At 46.1% G+C, this 18,228-nt stretch overlaps 1 protein-coding gene across 1 annotated transcript in view; it reads left to right on the top strand.

The window, feature by feature from the left end:
• Positions 1–12,245: 12,245 nt before the first annotated feature.
• The window catches only part of LOC115651300 (zinc finger protein 850-like), a 29,879-nt gene continuing 23,896 nt past the window's right edge, over positions 12,246–18,228 (top strand). Inside the window, exons 1-3 of the mRNA XM_030562235.1 lie at positions 12,246–12,409; positions 13,250–14,324; positions 15,016–15,238. Of these exons, the coding sequence (XP_030418095.1) occupies positions 13,500–14,324; positions 15,016–15,238 (1,048 nt within the window). The 5' untranslated portion in view covers positions 12,246–12,409; positions 13,250–13,499. The remainder of the gene's footprint in view (positions 12,410–13,249; positions 14,325–15,015; positions 15,239–18,228) is intronic.

Here is an 18,228-nt window from a genome sequence, read left to right as displayed (position 1 = left end):
CAGAGGTGGCTGCATCTAGATTAATGAATTCCAAGGCCAGAAGGGACCACTGTGATCATTTAGTCTGACCTCCTGCTAGCACAGGCCAGAGACCTGCTCCCAAATAATCTCTAGAGCAGAGCTTTTAGAAAAATATCCAATCTTGATTTATAAATTGTCAGTGATGGAGAATCCACCACGACCCTTAGTAAATGGTTCCAGTGGTTAATTACTCTCCCCATGCAAAACCAAGGCCTTATTTCCAGTCTGAATTTGTCTAGCTTCCACTTCTAGCCATTGGATCTTGTTCTACCTTTCTCTGCTAGTTTGAAGAACACATGATCAAAGATTTGTTGCCCATACAGATACTTAGAAGTAACCAAGTCACCCCTTAACAGTCTCTTTGTTTGTCTCTTTGTGTGAGGTGAGGGACCTTATGTAAATAGCAGCTTCCTCTGGTGTGGGTGGCTGGGGCATCTCAGTGGTGCGGGACAGATTCCCTTATAAAATAGCCCTCATTCCGCACACCAGATCCAGCTTTCAGGTCCATGTCAGTGGCAGACAGTGATCCCAGTATAAACAGCCCCCCACCCCCCTGCAACTGGAAGGGAGAGCTGTGTCTCAGCGCTGGGTGAGGGAACCCAGCTCTACAGCTTCTCAGCATGGCATGGGTTAACTGCCTCAGGAGATGGCGGGAGGGGGGCTATTATTAACTGCGGAAGGAGTGACTGGGGTCTGGGCAAGGAGATAAATGAGGGCAGGAAGGGATTGTCCTTTGTCATCCTTGCCACTCTTGGTTCCTCTAGCAACTTCTTCTATCTCACAGGGTGGTTAGAAGCACACACAGTTCAGTGGCTACAGTCCTGGAGTTGTGTGTGTGATCCCACCAGGGTTAGCTGTCTCCTCCCCCCTAGATGTGCTCTCTGGCCTGTCCATGCTTTGATGCTTTGAGAGCAGATATTGGAGAGTTGGGGGGTGCATCAGGGATCAGCAGGGACCTCCTGATTCCAACTCACATAAAGGGTTAGGGAGAGGGGTTCAGGTCCTTCTAGAACTGGCTATGTGGGGGAGTGCATAGTGTGTGGGGGGGTCAGGCTCTCACAAATGGGTGAGGGGCCCCAGATCCTGGCACTCACACACAGGGAGAGGGAGCAGGACTCAGGTACTGTAGAACTGATGAATGAAATTGTTTTTAATTGTTCACTTTAACACTGTAACTTCTGTTCACCATTTCGTTACTCCATTTTGCCTACAATGTAACTTCTGTTCACCATTTCATTACACTTGCCTAACGCATACTCCATTTTGCCTACATTGTAACTTCTGTTCACTATTGTAATTCAAAGCCCATTTTAAAACGCTTACTCCATTTTGTGGAAGGCTTGTTGCTGCAGCCTTCATTTTTGCAAGCCCTGCTGTAATCTTATTAGTTTAGTTTAGATGTGTGAATGAGGTATGTATGGGTGATAGAATCAACCTCCAGACCCAGCTTGTCCTGATGAAATAAAGTTCAAATACCAAGGGCTAATGACGGGTGATCAATCACCAAACCCAGAGGCAGCATGACACAGCAAGACCTATAGACTTTGGATTTAAACTAAAGCCTACAAAAAGGATGGGTCAGATGGAAGACTTTGAAGGGTAACATTCTGCTGCTAACATGGAAGGGCATCAGTGCATGCCCAACAGAGACCCAGCTCATCCTTGTGCCTGGCTTTTCTGGCCAGTTAACAGCCACAGGCTACCAACCTAAGCTGCAAAATCTGTCCCTCTCGCTATCTTGGTATGCCTGGTGTGGAGTGGCAGGGCCCATGGTGGTTCTGGGCCAGGTCTGGCCCTTGCACTGTGTCAAGGTCAGGTGCAGCCTCACTGGTGAGTCCGTGTCTTGGGGAGGGGTGGTGCTGCAGGGTGATCTCCCACCTCTGTGTAGCCAGTGGCCTGTGCTCCCCACTGCCATGCTGGGGAATTTATTGATTGATTGACAAATAAAATATGCAGATTTTTTCAGATTTTTAAAATACTGTGTGCATAATTTTTTTTGGGGGGTAGGGACACAGAATTCCCTTGGGAGTCCTTTTACAAGAGGAGGCCGGAAGAGCTTGTTGTGTTTAGCCTAATCAACCACAAGCAGAGAGGGGTTCTGCTCTCTATAAATACACCAGGGAGGGAGAAGAGCTATGGAAGCTAAAGAACAGCATTGACTCAGGAAGAAATGGGGCTAAACTGGCCATGACTAAATGTCATGGAAATTAAAAGATTTCTCACCATCAGAGGAGTGAAGTTTTGGAACAGCCTCCCAATAGGAGCAGCAGGGACTAGAAACTGAGCTGGTTTCAAGATGGAGTTTGGATTATATGATAGGGTTGCCCAAGAGAGCTGGGAACTGGATCTGTTGTCTCACAAGCTCCATTCTAGTCAGTCATGTGTCCCTGCACGGAGCCTGGGATAAGGCTCCTGTTAACAGACTAGCACCAACCTCAACGCACAGCGGAGATGAGCACAGAGGGGTGATTCTGCAAACTGGGCTGGAGCTATTGGAGATGGCTCTTGTATTCCATTGGACATAACACTCCCAGTGTGTTAACAGGAAGGGGCATTAGTCATTGGGGCCCCAGTGCCAAGGGGCTGTGGGTACACTGTCATGGAAAGGGGATTATGGTGGGGAGGAGAGAAATAAGCATGGGGGTGGTTGGTGCCTCGCCATTGGATGGCTGGGCCTGGCACATAAGTTTGAATTTCTCCAAACTATACAGGAGCAGGCAACTGATGAGACTTTTCCAATGTACCCATGTGAATTAGGAACACAATTCCCAGTGAAAGTGGACATGGCTTGTGCACCTAGCTCACTTAGGGCTTATCTATGCAGCTACATTTAAAGGCATTATTAATCCAGTATAATTATACTGGAATAGTTAAACCAGATTAAACCCTTATGTGGATGAACCTCATTCAGAATAAATGTAGCCTTAATTAGATTTATCTTAATTCACACAGAAGTTTAGTCCAATTCAACTAATCCAGTTCAAATCCACCTCTAGTTAAGTTTGATTAATTAATTTTCCTGAGTATAGACAAAGCCTTCAGAACTTTGGACAATCCCACCCACATGGATGAGAGCAGCACCACTGTGTTGATCAGGGCATATCACCCTAGCTACGAACTCAGTCCTGGGTGTCTGCCAGCCAGAGAGAAGAGTTTCAGCAGCTCCCAAACAGAGACAGGGAGGTAACTGGGTGCTCCATGAGGAAGCCAAGACATGCCACACTCAGAACGTACTGCCAGAGCCCCAGACATTCGCTCTAGGCAGCGGGAGCATGGGGATTGAAAACACTTTGTTCACACAGGTGCTAACTGCATACAGGAAGCATGGGGGCTATATACAGCATCTTTGTCCTCGTGAAAGTAAACTGCTGAGTTAGTTGTTGTGTGTATAGAGTTGTGGGAAGTAAAACCTGTGGGTGGATGAGACAGCAATGTCACATGAGGACTCTGAAGACTCATGGGGTTGCTAGAAGGCACCATGGGACAAGGACTGGCAGAAGAGAGAGTTGAGGCTATCTGGTCCTATGAGGGTTGTTCTAGGATCTCAGTGAAGGGCCAGGAATGGCCTTTCAAGATTTTTCCATCAGGGACTGTATGGTTCCAGCTACTTTGTTTCGCTGTCTCTTTACCAGTTCAGAGGATACAGGACTCAGCAGCTTCTGAGAAGGAAGTTGGGCTGGGATTGGTAATAAGACTTTCCTGTGCTTGGGAGGGTAAAGGGGCCACCTCTAGCTGAATAGTAACTGAGTTCATTCATCGGTTTACTGGTAGTTAAGAGTTTTTCCAGAGGGGAGTTATGGTGACTGGGGGTTTCTGGCACTGGCCTCCAGAAAGCACCTACTATATGTATCAGCGAGCCCCCTGCTTATTGGGACAGAGCTTTCAGAATAGGGGAGCCGAGTGAGGGGTGATGTGAGGTAAAATTTACAAATGCAAAACTCAGATTTGTCAGCTGTTGCCCAAGCCTGGGGCATAGGAACCCTGGAGCCAAACAAGTTCTCCTCATCCCTGCCTGACCCATCATTCAGGAGGCTGTTCCGTTTGTCTACAGCATAAAACTTTCCTCATTACATTTTTTTTCTAAATTACCAGTTTTGCCGTTTGCATGTAACCGCTGCTTAAAGCACAAGCCTTTCCAGCCTGAGCTAAAAGGTCTCCATGAAACGAAGTCTGGAGCCGGTTCATCAGCCGCTCTATGGGCCAGTTACCACTAGAGGGGGCCAGTGTGCTGCACTGAACAGGTGTTGGGGAGGAGACACTTTTTTGAAAACCTAAACATCCCTGGGAGTCTGTCTGTGGAGATGGGGGTGTCTCTCTCAGAGCTCTGCTCCAGCTCTGGGTGAGAGGCAGGAATCCCTGGATGAGATTCTCTGACCTGGGTTAGGCAGGAGGCTGGGCTGGATGGGCACAACAGGCCCTGCTAGCCTTAAAATTTACAAAATTGTGAAGTGTGGGGTTTCTTGCACCTTCTTCTGCAGTGTCAAGTGCTGGGCATTGTCAGCGAGAAGAGACTGAGCTAGAAGGACCACGGTGCTGAGCCAGTCCAGTAATCCCAATAAGCCAATTTATTTGCATCAAACAACTCGTTCACCCCCAGTGTTGCCAGCTCTGATGATTTTTACTACGAGCTTTGTGATACTTAACTATATTTTCCATTAAAGCCCCAGCACTTGGGGGCATGCATTTATGGGAGAATCTCAGCTTTTATGTTTGGGAAAAAGAATAGTATGTTTCCAGCCCTAGAAGTTAAGGGGGGAAAAGGTAAATGCTAAAGATTAAAACAACAGAATTAAAAAAAAATGTATCTATTTAAAAATAGTCTCATTTTTAAACTGCTCTGATATTCATCATTTGCTAAATTTTTGAGTTGGCGAAATTATGGATCAATTTATTTGCAGCCATCAATTTATTCCTCCCTGTTATTCTCTATCCAGATCTCTGCAATTTGTTCCTTGTTGAACACGGCCCTCTGCAGTTAGTGGAAAGGAGTTGTTTAGCTCCACCGTGTCCAAGGTGTGGATTTGAAGAGCCAGAGTCTCTTCAGTCATCTTGGAATTCAGTCCCAGGCCAAAGCAGCCTCCCAGCTCTGGGATCAATGCTCATCATAAGGCACTTGCTGTTAAGTGCTCTGTGGGACGATCTACTCCCTACCTTCCATCCCAGGTAGACAGAAGCCTTCTTTTTGCACTGATAGAGCCTACTTAGATGCAGAGTTAAATTGGTGCAAATCTTGGTGGTTTATGGAAACAACTTGTTCCCCTGTTTACATGGGAGATTTGCACCAGGGCTGGAATTGGGGTTTAATCCCCAATGTAGCTAAAGCCTGAGTCACAGAGGAAGGGCTCTAATCTACATGTTTGGGCCCTGATCATGTGATCTGATCCTTATACCTGTGTAGAGCTGATGCTTTGGAATGACTAGGGCCAAGCACAGGGAAGAGCATCCATCTGTATTGATCCACATGCAGCACTGAGAGTCATTGGGGTCTAATGACTAGAGTGCTGGACTGGGACACAGGACACCCGGGTTCATTCCCAGCTCTAAAACTGGTTTGCTGGGTGACCTTAGGCAAGTCACTTCCCCGCTCTGTGCCTAGTTTCTTGTCCTGCCCTTTGTCTATTTTCAGTATAAGCTCTTCCAAGCAGGGGCTGTATGAGACTATAACGCAAATTACAGGCTGCATTGTATGGGTGTGTAATGGCCTCCACAGCACCCCCTTGAGATATGGGACGGCCCTGAAGCCACAGTTTCTCCTTCCTCAATAATTTCTCAGAGGCTTTCTAATAACCAGTAACTCCCATATTGGGCTGGCTTGTTATCATAAATGGCTGCAAAATAACACCATCAAAGTCCAAGTCGGAAGCTGACATATTTTAAGGTTTATATATATCCATCCTTCTAGACTCTTCATCCAGCCACTCCCAGGCCTTCTCCTAGGAGCCTCCCCTACCATGCTGGAGTCTTTTCTCCACTGGTGTCTTAAAACAGGGGTTCCCAAACTATGGGCTGCAGCCCAAAGGTGAACCACAACACAGTCCCAGGTAGGGTGACCAGAGAGCAAGTGTGAAAAATTGGGACAGAGTGGGGGGTCATAGGAGCCTATATAAGAAAAAGCCCCAAATATCGGGACTGTCCCTATAAAATCGGGACATCTGGCCATCCTAGTCCCAGGTGGTCTGCCATAGGTGGCATTTGGGGGCAAATGAGGGGGTGTTCCCCCCCAAAAAAGCTGTATACATTGGTGTAGTGGCAGCCAGTGATGGCCCTAGGGTTACCAACTTTCCAATGTCCCAAAATTGGACAGTACAGCAGGAGCACTGGTACCTCCCCCGCTTCCTGCTCTGCCTCTTCCCCCAAGGCCCCACCCTCCATTTACTCCTCATCCCCTCTCCCCCCGCCACTCGCTGCTCTCCTCCCTCCCCCTTTCCGCTGCACAGTTGCATCTGTATTGTTCTCAAGGTTGTGGTGGTGGTGGATTTTTTTAACATCATGCAAATATAATGAGCCAAACAATATTGTTCTATTATGAGAAAAAATTCTACTTGGGAGGAAAAATTAAAATAAAAAATTTGGTTAAATTAGGCTTGTAAAAGTACTTTTTTTTCTTCAGTACTTTTTAAAAAAGTGTTCTGTGTTTCTTACTATTCCATGTGACAACACGACTAAGCCTATTATACAAGGCTACAATACACAATTGACCATGGGGGACGCTTGAGGAATAATTTGAACTATCCTGCCATGATTCAGCTCAGACTAGGTTGTCATTTCAGGAAATACAAAATAATGGAGCTATTCTGTCTGTGGAATGAGCTTTGCCTATGTATAGAAAACTAGAACAGAGGATGGAATTTGCTGCTACCTTCCTGTGATGCAGCAGCACAGAACACTGTCCTGGGGAGAGAGCCGGCCAGTGAGATGGCAGCTTTCAGCTGGGGAGGGGACTGGGAATCCACCCAAAGGGGCAGTTGGGAAAAGCTGTTACAGAAGGAGAAGAATCGAGATGCGGAGCTAGCGGATGAACTGGAGCTTGGGTAGAAGGGGAGGTGATTTTTAAAAAAAAGAACAAGACAATAAAAGTGGGGGACTGGGAAGTGAGAAGAAGGAAAGAAGGAAAGTAGGAGAGGTGTCAGGTCATAGGAGAGGTGAAGGGAAAGAAAATCTACAGACTTACTCAGAAAGAGAGGATCAAGGGAAAAACTGGAAGGAACTGTCACTGAAGGAAAGGGGGATTGATCTGTGTTAGATGCAAAGTGATCCTGAAAAGTGTAAACAAGAAGCCCACCCACAAAGGACTTAAGTTACATGAGCAGAGATAATGGCGGTGTGAACATCTGTTGACGGAGTACAGTTCAGAGGTGCCTAATGGACAAGTGAGGCCCACTCGGTGAGGAAACCCGGCTTGTGGATAAACTCAGTGTAAAGAGGTACAGCCAGAGGAACATCGACTCTACGGAGCACTTCATGCTGAAGAGAAAGAAAGAACAGGACAGCAAGAGTGGAGTTGGACTTACAGCCAAGGAGAGGAAAAGTTGATTCTTCTCTGAAGTGATGCAATATATCAGAGAGTCAACTCTTGCTCTTGTTCATAACAACGCATTTGGTACTAACTGCAGAGTGTGTACAAGCTCACAAAGGTTGATGAGTTGGTAACCTATGGTTTATTAGTATAAGTAGCAAGTCTTTGGTAATGTTCTATCGTATTTATGCTCTTGGTACAATTTTGATGTTTTTCCCTTATAAAGTTCTAAAAGATTAAAAAGATCCCTTCTGTCTTGGTTAGGCTATGCTAACTGTGCGGAGAGGCAAACTCTACACCAGCAACAGCTCCATGGAGGAGCCACCAATTAAATCTCCAGCAGGACGTGCAAGTAGAGTGGCGTACAGATTGGCCTACCAGGGTGTCAGAATTCATGTAGTGAACAAGCTGGAAAATGAAGGTCTTGTGGTTAAGGAAGTTCAATGCTGACCTGGCAAGTCACTTAAATCCAACTTGTCATAGGTAGCCACTAGTTAGTGTATGTTCTTCATTTTCTGAGTACTCAACTTCAGAGAGCTGGGCCTGATTTACAGAATTGCTGAGTACTCACAGCTGCAACTAAGGTCAATGGGAGCTGGACTTGAATATATAAAGTGCTATAAAAATGCTCAGTGCCCTCAAAAATCTGGCCCTAGGTATCTCCAATTGGGCACCCAAACTTTGTGGTACTTTTAACAATTTTGGCTTTCATTTTGGTGTAAAATAGGGAAAACAATGATTTGTTACACTCACAGAGGGTTTGTGAAGATATAAATGCATTAATGTCTGTAAAGAAGTAAGAGGACAACATCATAAACAAACTAGGGAAATACAACCTAGATGGAGTTATAAGGTGGGTGCATAACTGGTTGGATAACCAGTCCCAGAGAGTAGTTATCATGGTTCACAGTCTTGCTGGAAGGGCATAACGAGTGGAGTCCCACAGGGATCAGTTCTGGGTCTGGTTCTTTTCAATGTCTTCATCAGTGATTTAGATGATGGCACAGAAAGTACACTTATAAAGTTTGAGGACGATACCAAGCTGGAAAGTGTTGCAAGTGCTTTGGAGAATAGGATTAAAATTCATGTCATGTTAAACTGTCTTGGAATAAGAGGGAAGGTACTCTCATGGATCAGTAACTGGTTAATAGAAAACAATGGTCAGTTTTCAGAATGGAGAGAGGTAACCAGTGGTGTCCCCCAGGGATCTGTACTGGGACCAGTACTATTCAACATATTCATAAAAGATCTGGAAAAAGGGATAAACAGTGAGGTGGCAAAATTTGCAGATGATACAAAACTACTCAAGATAGTTAAGTCCAAAGCAGACTGCAAAGTGTTACAAAGGGATCTTATAAAACTGGGTGATTGGGCAACAAAATGGTAGATGAAATTCAATGTTGATAAATGCAAAGTAAAGTACATTGGAGAACATAATCCCAGCTATACATATAAAATGATGAGGTCTAAATTAGTTGTTACCACTCAAGAAAGAGATCTTGGAGTCATTGTGGCTAGTTCTCTGAAAATATCCACTCAATGTGCATCAGCAGTCAAAAAAGCTAACAGAAATTTGGGAATCGTCAAGAAAGGGATAGATAATAAGACTGAAAATATCATATTGCCTCTATATAAATCCATGGTACACCCCCATCTTGAATACTGCCTGCGGATCTGGTCACCCCATCTCAAAAAAAGACATATTTGACTTGGAACAGGTTCAGAAAAGGGCAACAAAATGATTAGGGGCATGGGACAGCTGTCATATGAGAAGAGATTAATAAGACTGGGATTTTTCAGCTTGGAAAAGAGACGACAAAGGGCTGATACGATAGAGGTCTATAAACAGGGGCGGCTCTAGGCATTTTGCTGCCCCAAGCACGTCAGACAGGTTGCCTTCAGCGGCTTGCCTGCGGAGGGTCTGCTGGTCCTGCACCAGCGGACCCTCCGCAGGCAAGCCACCGAAGGCAGCCTGCCTTACGCCTTCGCGGCGATCAGCAGAGCGCCCCCAGTGTCTTGCAGCCCCAAGCACGTGCTTGGCCTGCTGGTGCCTGGAGCCGCCCCTGTCTATAAAATCATGACTGGTGTGGAGAAAGTCAATAAGGAAGTGTTATTTACTCCTTCTCATAATACAAGAACTAGGGGTCACCAAATGAAATTAATTCACAGCAAGTTTAAAACAAACAAAAGGAAGTATTTCTTTACACAATGCACAGTGAACCCATGGAACTCTTTGCCAGAGGATGTTATGAAGGCCAAGACTATAACAGAGTTAAAAAAAGAACTAGATAAATTTATGGAGGACATGTCCGTCAATGGCTATTAGCCAGGATGGGCAGGGATGGCGTCTCTAGCCTCTGTTTGCCAGAAGCTGGGAATGGGCGACAAGATGGATCACTTGATGATTACCTGTTCTGTTCATTCCCTCTGGGGCACCTGGAATTGGCCACTGTTAGAAGACAGGATAATGGGCTAGATGGACGTTTGGTCTGAACCAGTATGGCTGTTCTTATGTTCCTTATGTTTAAAATGATCTGGACAAACTGGAGAAATGGTCGGAAGTAAATAGGATGAGGTTTAATAAGGACAAATGCAAGCTTAGGAAGGAACAATCAGCTGCACACACAAAAAATGGGAAATGACTGCCTAGGAACAAGAACTGTGGAAAAGCATCTGGGAATCATAGTGGAGCACATGCTAAATATGAATTAACACTGTAACACTGTTGCAAAAAAAAAGCAATCATTCTGAGGTGTATTAGCAGGAGTGTTGTAAGCAAGACATGAGTAGTAATTTTTCTGCTCTACTCCATGTTGATTAGTACTCATCTGGAGTATCATGTCCAGTTCTGAGCACCACATTTCAGGAAGGATGTGGACAAATTGAAGAGAGTCCAGAGAAGAGCAACAATAATGATAAAGGTCTAGAAAATATGAGCTATGAGGGAAGATTTAAAAAGATCATAAAAAGCCCAGGAGGAATCAATAACTGTGGAAGCAGAGCAGGGGGTGGATGGTGTGCAGTAAATCAGGCCTGGGGCCACACACTGAATGATGAGGATATTATTGAGCAGCTACCCATAATTCAGTGAGCACTGTCCATCCTGTGCTCTAAATAAGGCAGGGGTCCTGTGGAAAAAACATTATGTGATTATGTATTAAAGACTGTAACCATAATGCATACACACAAAGGAACTGAAATAAGATTGCATCAACAATCTTACTTCTGGTGTTTCCTAACTTTGGAGTGTTCAACTTTGCAATTTTAACATTCTTTTAACATAGGTTCTTTGGATGTAATGTAGAAAGACTTAGAAACTGACATACACAGCAGCCAAGATCAGTGCCCCATTGTGCTAGACACTGCACAAACACACAGTGATTGAAATTGGCGCCCCATTGTGCTGGGCATTGCACAGAAACACGGTGACTGAGATCAGCACTCGTTGTGCCAGGTGTTGCACAGACATTCTGTGAGAGAATATCCCATTCCTGAAGAGCATACACATTAAACAGACCTGATAGACAAAGAATGGGAAGGAAAACAGAGGCATGGAGAGAGGAAATGAGGAACTCGAGGTACATCCAGACTACCTGCCGGATCTGCGGGTAGCGATCGATCTATCGGGAATTGATATATTGTGTCTCGTCTAGATGCGATATATTGATCCCCGAACGCGCTTCCATCGACTCCGGAACTCCACCAGGGCAAGCGGTGGTAGCGGAGTCGATGGGGGAGCCACAGCCGTTGATCCCGCTCCATGAGGACGGGAGGTAAATCGAAATAAGATACGTCGACTTCAGCTACACTATTCCCGTAGCTGAAGTTGTGTATTTTACATCGACCTCCCCCCCAGTGTAGACCAGGCCTCGGTTACAGAACTAGAAACAGAAGCCAGGTGTCCTGGATCTTTGTCTAGCACTGTTACCCACCAAGCCACTCTGCCTCTGCCCAATTCCCTCTTCTTTTTAGAGAAGTCACTCAGTCTCTGTGCCTGAGATCTCCATTATATGGTTTAGATTAGGCAGGTCAGATTAGATAATCCAGTGACCACTCCTGGCTTTAGAATCCACACATCTGTAAAATGGGAGCAATATGTTCTTTCTCCCACCCGTCGCCTCTCTAGTCTATTTAGTTTACAAACACTTCAACACAAGGATCTCTCCCTGAATGTCTGTGCAGCCCCTGCTGGCACAATAATCTCAGTCACTGTGTGTCTGTGCAGCATCCCCCAGTTACTGCAGAACATGTGGATTTGAGGTTAAATGTCTCCATGCCAGACTGGTACTGTGGCATTACAGTGATGGGCTATTCTATTCTGTTCTATTCTATTCCAGGGCGGTTCTTACAGCATGTTCACAACTGTATTACAAAAAAGAACACCTTAGAAACTAACAAATTTATTTCAGCATGAGCTTTCCTGAGCTACAGCTCACTTCTTCGGATGCACTGTATTACAGGAGCTGTGTGAGGGGATGGTCTGTCAGGCTTCCTCACAAGAGGCTGCAGCTGTTTCCGGGGGAGGCTTGAAAACTGAGCCGGGAGCGCTGGAAATTCAATAGTCCCACATGATCCAATCCCAATTAGGGGCTGGCCGTCAAGGCAGGGGAGGGATTCGCCCGGACTGACAGCAAGCCCAGCCAGTCCTGGTTTTGCAGAGGTGGGATTAACCCTTCTCCAGGAGTCTTGTCACTTCCTAGGTAGGACCAGCCCCTCAGCATCGTCTAGGGCTCCCCCACTCAGGGACCCCCCCCCCCAGTTCCCCGGCATCTGCAGGCTCCAGGGGAAGGGCATTCAGCAGGGGCTGGATACACCCAGAGAATAGGGCAGACGGAGGCGCTGGATCGGAAGAACAGGAGCCCCCAGCCCCAGGTACGTCCCCACTGCAGGAGCCACCAGGGAGAAGGGCTGATGCCCCCTGCCCTGCTGTATATGGACTTCTCCGTCACCCCGACGCTCAGGGGGACGTGCCCACTCAGGACGTGTCCCCCAGGTGGGGGCTTTTCTCTTTGCAGTTCCCCCTGGGGACCTGAGGAACAACAGCCCCCACCGCAAGAGATGGGCGGGGGGGGGATAGGGTAGGCTCAGGGAGGGACCTGTCTGTGCTGATTGGAGGCGGGGGGAGTATGGGGGGGGGCAGGGAGGGACCCGTCTGTTCTGAGGGGGGCAGTGAGCGGGGGGGTACAAGTCGTGGGTCTTGCCCTCACTACATTTACTACGGGGGGGGCTCTAGTAGGGGCCCTTCTATTTAGGTCACCAAACACTTTCCCTTACAAAATAATTCATGCCACTTTTTCTTTGAGAAGCTCCCATTCCTCTGCTCTCTGCAGCAGGCTGGAGAAGTGCCTCTTCATTGTCCCGTTAAATTGTGTTCAGGTCTGGCTGAGGTATAAACTGCTAAAAATGGCCATTTCCCTTCTCTTGATTTTGTTCCTCAGGAAAACGTCAGCAGCTTGCCAGAATAATAGCTGAACACAAACTTTATAAGGCTGGGCTCGCGATGACCCAACAGCAGCTGGTACTGTACTGGGAATGTCTATATTAGAATAAAAATATTTGGAAATTACTTACAAAAATCTCTGTTAAAACAACATTATATAGGTAGCAAAGTCAAGCAGCACTCATGAATTGGGAAATGATAGATTCACAGTTGCCTACTTTATTCATCTGCATTAGTTTAATTAGATAGTTACATACTGTTTTTTCCCACAGGACACCAGATGGATGCACAAGTGGGCAGAGTTAATGTTGAATGGGCAGATCTTGGAATTTCCTAACATTCAAGTGGTTGGCTTTGCAACCTAAATAATGTACTTTTAATGTAGTGTTTCATATGGATCTTTTGCTGCAGGCTGCGCAGAAGGAGGCTGGATGCTCCCGACAGGTCCCACGCATGTTTATTGAGATTGGCATCTGAGAGTGCAGGCCCTAGCTCAAAGTGCAGTTGCTCCTGAGACAGACCATGGCCACAGAACTGGGTACAAATGCAGATTTGGGTCTCCAGTCACAGATGCCTTTAGAGCAGGGGGTGCAGCCCCCAGTAAAAAGGGAGGAACAAGACCCACCAGGCCCCGAGCCAGGGCAGGGAGTGGAGCAAGGAGAGAACCTTCCCTTTGTTGTCTGTTCTGGGACCATCGGGGAATTATTGAGATGGGCGGCTCCACAACAGTCCAGGCCTCAGAGGCAGGACGAGCCGCCCCAGCGCTGGGAAGTCCAGTGGCAGGAGGTGCTGCAGGCCCTATGGACCCCTCCTGAAGTTGTGCCGGCCCCGGTGACGCTACAGCTGCCTGAGCTGGCACCAGGGGACGATATTGAGGCCTATCTGGCCAACTTCGAGCATGTGGCTAATGCCTGCCAGTGGCCAAGAGGAGAGTGGGTAACGCGACTCGTGCCGGCACTGAGCGGAAAAGCCCGACAGGTCTACAGCAGCCTGGAGGCTAGAGACAGCAGAGACTATGGGAAGGTGAAAGCTGCCATCCTGCAAGGGGAGGACACCCGCCTGGAGATGCGACGTCGATGCTTCAGGCAGTTCCGTTACCAAGAGGCCGAGGGGCCCCGGGAGGCTTGCAGCCACCTCCGGGAGCTCTGCCATCGCTGGCTGGAGCCGCAGAGCCACACCAAGGAGCAGATCCTGGAGCTGCTGATCCTGGAGCAGTTCCTGACCATCCTGCCGGAGGAAATGCAGAACTGGGTCTGGGAACGTGGCCCAGAGAACTGTGCCCAAGCGGTGGCCCTGGCAGAGGGGTTCCAGCTGGGGCAGCCAGAGGCTGGATTATGGGAGCAGCAGGTAAGAATATTTTAATTTGATAATCCCAGTAGAGACTGGTGGGGAGGAAAAGAAGAGGCCAAATATATAGACAGGCTCCAGATGGGACTGGATGCTCACAGACCAGATTGCTGTGCTGTAAACTCAGCATCTGGTCCTGCTCCCTAGAGCAAACAGAGAGTAAAGGCTGTTCCTATTAGGTGGGGAGTGATGGCTGGGGAGAAGATTTCCCCATAATGATGGGATCCTTACACCTTTTTCCTCAAGCATCTGGTGCTGGCTACTATCAGAGATGAGATACTGGGCTAGATGGACCATTGGTCTGATCCAGTCTGGCAGTTCCTGGGCTCCTAATTGCACAAGCCTCCGACAATCTGTTTGTCCGACCTGGCAGAATCTGGTTGTGTGGGCGTCACTTAATTTAGCTTATTACTATTCTTATTATTATTTGGCTATTTGACATGGTGCCTCGAGCCCTGCACAAGGGGCATTCTATTTCTTATGCTTTTGTGTTACTGTAAAGGTCTCTGTTTTGTTACTCGCCCTCCACAGTGCCCCCTGCTGAGCCTGGAAATCTAGCTTGGGCCTGTGGTCCCTTCCACCATCTCTGTGTTTCTTGAGGATGTTCCCTGAAGTCTGCCCTCTCACACTCCACTCTCCCCTGTGGGTTCCAGGGACCAGCTACACTGTGATGCGTTTGGCTTATCCTCAGGTCACGGTGCGTGTGAAGGTTGAGGAAGTGACTTCGGAGAAAATGGCTTCCTCTGAGGCATTATGGGATGCTCCCGGCTCCCAGCTAGAGCAGCTGCAGTCTCATCACGAATGTGTATCCCAGGAGGAGGTGGGACGAGCTGAGACCCCGGGACACCAGTATGAACCACTCTGTGTCCCCAAAGAGGAGCCCCCGATCCACCAGGAAATGGATAATAAGTCAGGTACGGGGAAGGCTCGGGGGGCTGAGGGGACAGCAGAGAGATGAGCACCCAGGGTTGAACATTTTGTGGGACTGGGGAGTACTGGCTTGCGTGGGGGTGGGGAGCGATGGAATATGAAACCCCCCCTGCCACTTCTAGTGTTGGAGAGAAATACAGGGGATACTCAAAATACAAACTGAAATTTATAGAAATAAAGTTTTCAAAACAGATTATTTTCCTTTTTCTGTCAAAAATTTTTAATGAAAAAGATATAAACAAAATATTTCTAAAATTGAAAATCTCACTGGGATTTTTTTTCTTTAAAAAATGAAGGGGAAAGTGAAAAGTTTTGAATGCAACTGAAACTGTTAATTTTCTTTCAACATTTTTTACATACTCCCCTCCCCAAATCTTTGACGAGCAGCATTTTATATGTTGTTAGATGCCAACTGGGGCAAAGATATCTGGAAGTTTTTAGATACTCCTCTCCCCAAATCTTTGACCAGCAGCATTTTGTATGTTGTTAGATGCCAACTGGGGCAAAGATATCTGGAAGTTTTAAAGAACAAGTTAGATAAAGACCTGTCAGGAATCATTTAGGATACTTGAGGTCCCTTTCAGCCCTGTATTTCTGTGATTCTAAATGGGGGCGTTTTCTCTGACAACTGTGTGGGAATTAGATTATATTCCTGCCTCTGCCATGCAGTTCTACATGACGTTGGGCACGCCACTTAAATTGAATTTTTCACAGGCTTCCCTAATACGAGTCAAGTCACTCGAGTCCCTCTCACCTTGGGATCACATTGTAGTGTAGACGTACTCTGTGTGTTCCTCATTTTCCAGGTGCCCATTGAGAGCCTGGAGTCTGATTTGCAGAAGTGCCGTGCACCACAAATGTGACTGAGGTCAAAGGGAGCTGTGCTTTGAACAGATGTGGTGCTATGTCATACTAAGTACTCCGAAAAATCAGGTTTTCAGCACCTCTGATTGGGCATGCAAAATTAGAAGACATTTTTGACAATTTTGGCTTTCATCTCTTGTGTTTCAGTTCCCCATGCATAACTGGGATAATAACTCCATATCCCACAGGGTTGTTGTGAAGATAAATTCATTAATGCTGGTAAAGAACTAAGAGAGTACGATGACAGCAGCATTGAAAAGCCCATGAAGAGTCAGTAATTCTGTATTCAGTGCATGGTTTGAATGATGTGCAGTGAATAATGCATGGGACCACGCGCTCAATGTGGAGAATAAAATGAGTTATTGAATAGCTACCAGTCAATGAACACAGTTCATCCTGTGCTCTGAATGAGGAAAAAACAGTTTGTGATCATGTAATTAAAGACTATAATAATGCATATGCACAAGGAAGCTGAAATAAGGTTGCGTGGGCAAGATTAATTCTGGCATTCCCAACCATCTTTACAACCTTAACATGCTTACATAGGGGTTTTGAGTGTAATATAGAAGTCCCTGGAAAGTCACATACACATTAATCAAGTTCAGTGCTCCAGTCCTCTGCATCTCATTTGCTCCTGCTCCTCTCTCCCTCCCCCGGCTCCTCCTTCATTTTCTCCCTTTCCCAAACCCATTTCCCCTGCCATTCATCTTTATCCCCTCCCCTCTGTTCCTCACTCCTCTGGAGATTTGTGAGAATAATTGTGATTTTTAAAGAAATACTGGAACACCAAACTTTTTTCCAGTCCTCTGGAACTCCCCAGTGTCAAACCAGTATTTAAAAGTGTAAACCTGGGTATCTCTAGGCCAGTTAGCCTGACATCAGTACTGGGGAAGATCACAGAGCAGCTGCTCTGGGATGCAATCAATAAAGAATTAAAGGATGGTAACATAATTAATGCCAGTGAGTCAGTTTGGTTTTGTGGAAAATAGGTCTTGTCAAATAAATCTGATGTCACTTTTTGATGAGATCACAAGTTTGGTTGATAAAGGTAACTCTCTTGACATCATGTACTGAGACTTCTGTATAGCATTTGACTTAGCACCGCACGGTGTTCTGATTAAACAGTTAGCACCATGCAAAATCAGAGCGCTCATATTAAATGGAGTGAACGACTGGCTAATTGTTAGATCTCAGAAAGTAATTGTAAATCAGGATTCCTTATGTGCATGTGGGTGTTTGTTTTTTTGGTGGGGTCCTGCAGAGATCTGTTTTTTGGCCCAATGCTATTCAGTATTTTTATCAGTGATCTGGAAAGAAATACAAAATCATTGGTAGTAAAATTTGCAGATGACACAAAAATGAGGTGGAGTGGCAAATAACAATGGGGACAAGCCATTTATACAGAGCAATCTGGATTGGTTTATTTGAACACCATGCATGTGTATACAGCCAAATACATGATCACACATCTAGGAACGAAAAATGTAGGTTACATTTACTGGATGGGGATAGTATCCTGGAATGCAGCGACACTGAAAAGGACTTAGGGGTCATGATAGGTGAATAAATGAACGTGAGCTCTCAGTGCAATAATGTAGCTGGGAGGGTGAATGTGTCCTTCATATGTATAAGCAGGAGAATATGAAGTAGGAACAGGAAAGGGATGTTGTTTCTTTGTATGGCATTATGGAGACCATTACTGGATACTGTGTGTCGGTTCTGGTGCCCACACTTTATACAGGACTTTGACAAACTGGGAAGGATTGAGAAAAGAACTACAAGAACAAGTGTAAGAAAAGGAATCCAAGATTGTGAGAATTATTTGAGTTCTGGAAAATGTCTTACAGTGAGAGGTTCAAGAAACTCAATCTGTTTTTTATTGTTGATAAATTGCATAGTCAATTGCTTGATCACACTTTGGTTTGTTATTGTGTTGTGAAATATACTCCTGAGACCAAGTAATCCATGTCAGACTGGTTTATCAATATGGTACAGGAAAAAGGTTCTGTGTGATACCCGTTTCTGAAGATCAGTCTCAAGCAGCGATATTACATTAATCTCATGCAGGTGTCCTCCCCAGAGTTACACCCCTAAAGCCATTCTTTTGTAC

Source organism: Gopherus evgoodei, chromosome 4 (assembly GCF_007399415.2).
Source record: "Gopherus evgoodei ecotype Sinaloan lineage chromosome 4, rGopEvg1_v1.p, whole genome shotgun sequence".
NCBI classification, from domain to species: domain Eukaryota; kingdom Metazoa; phylum Chordata; order Testudines; family Testudinidae; genus Gopherus; species Gopherus evgoodei.
This window is presented reverse-complemented; position numbering and strand designations above follow the sequence as displayed.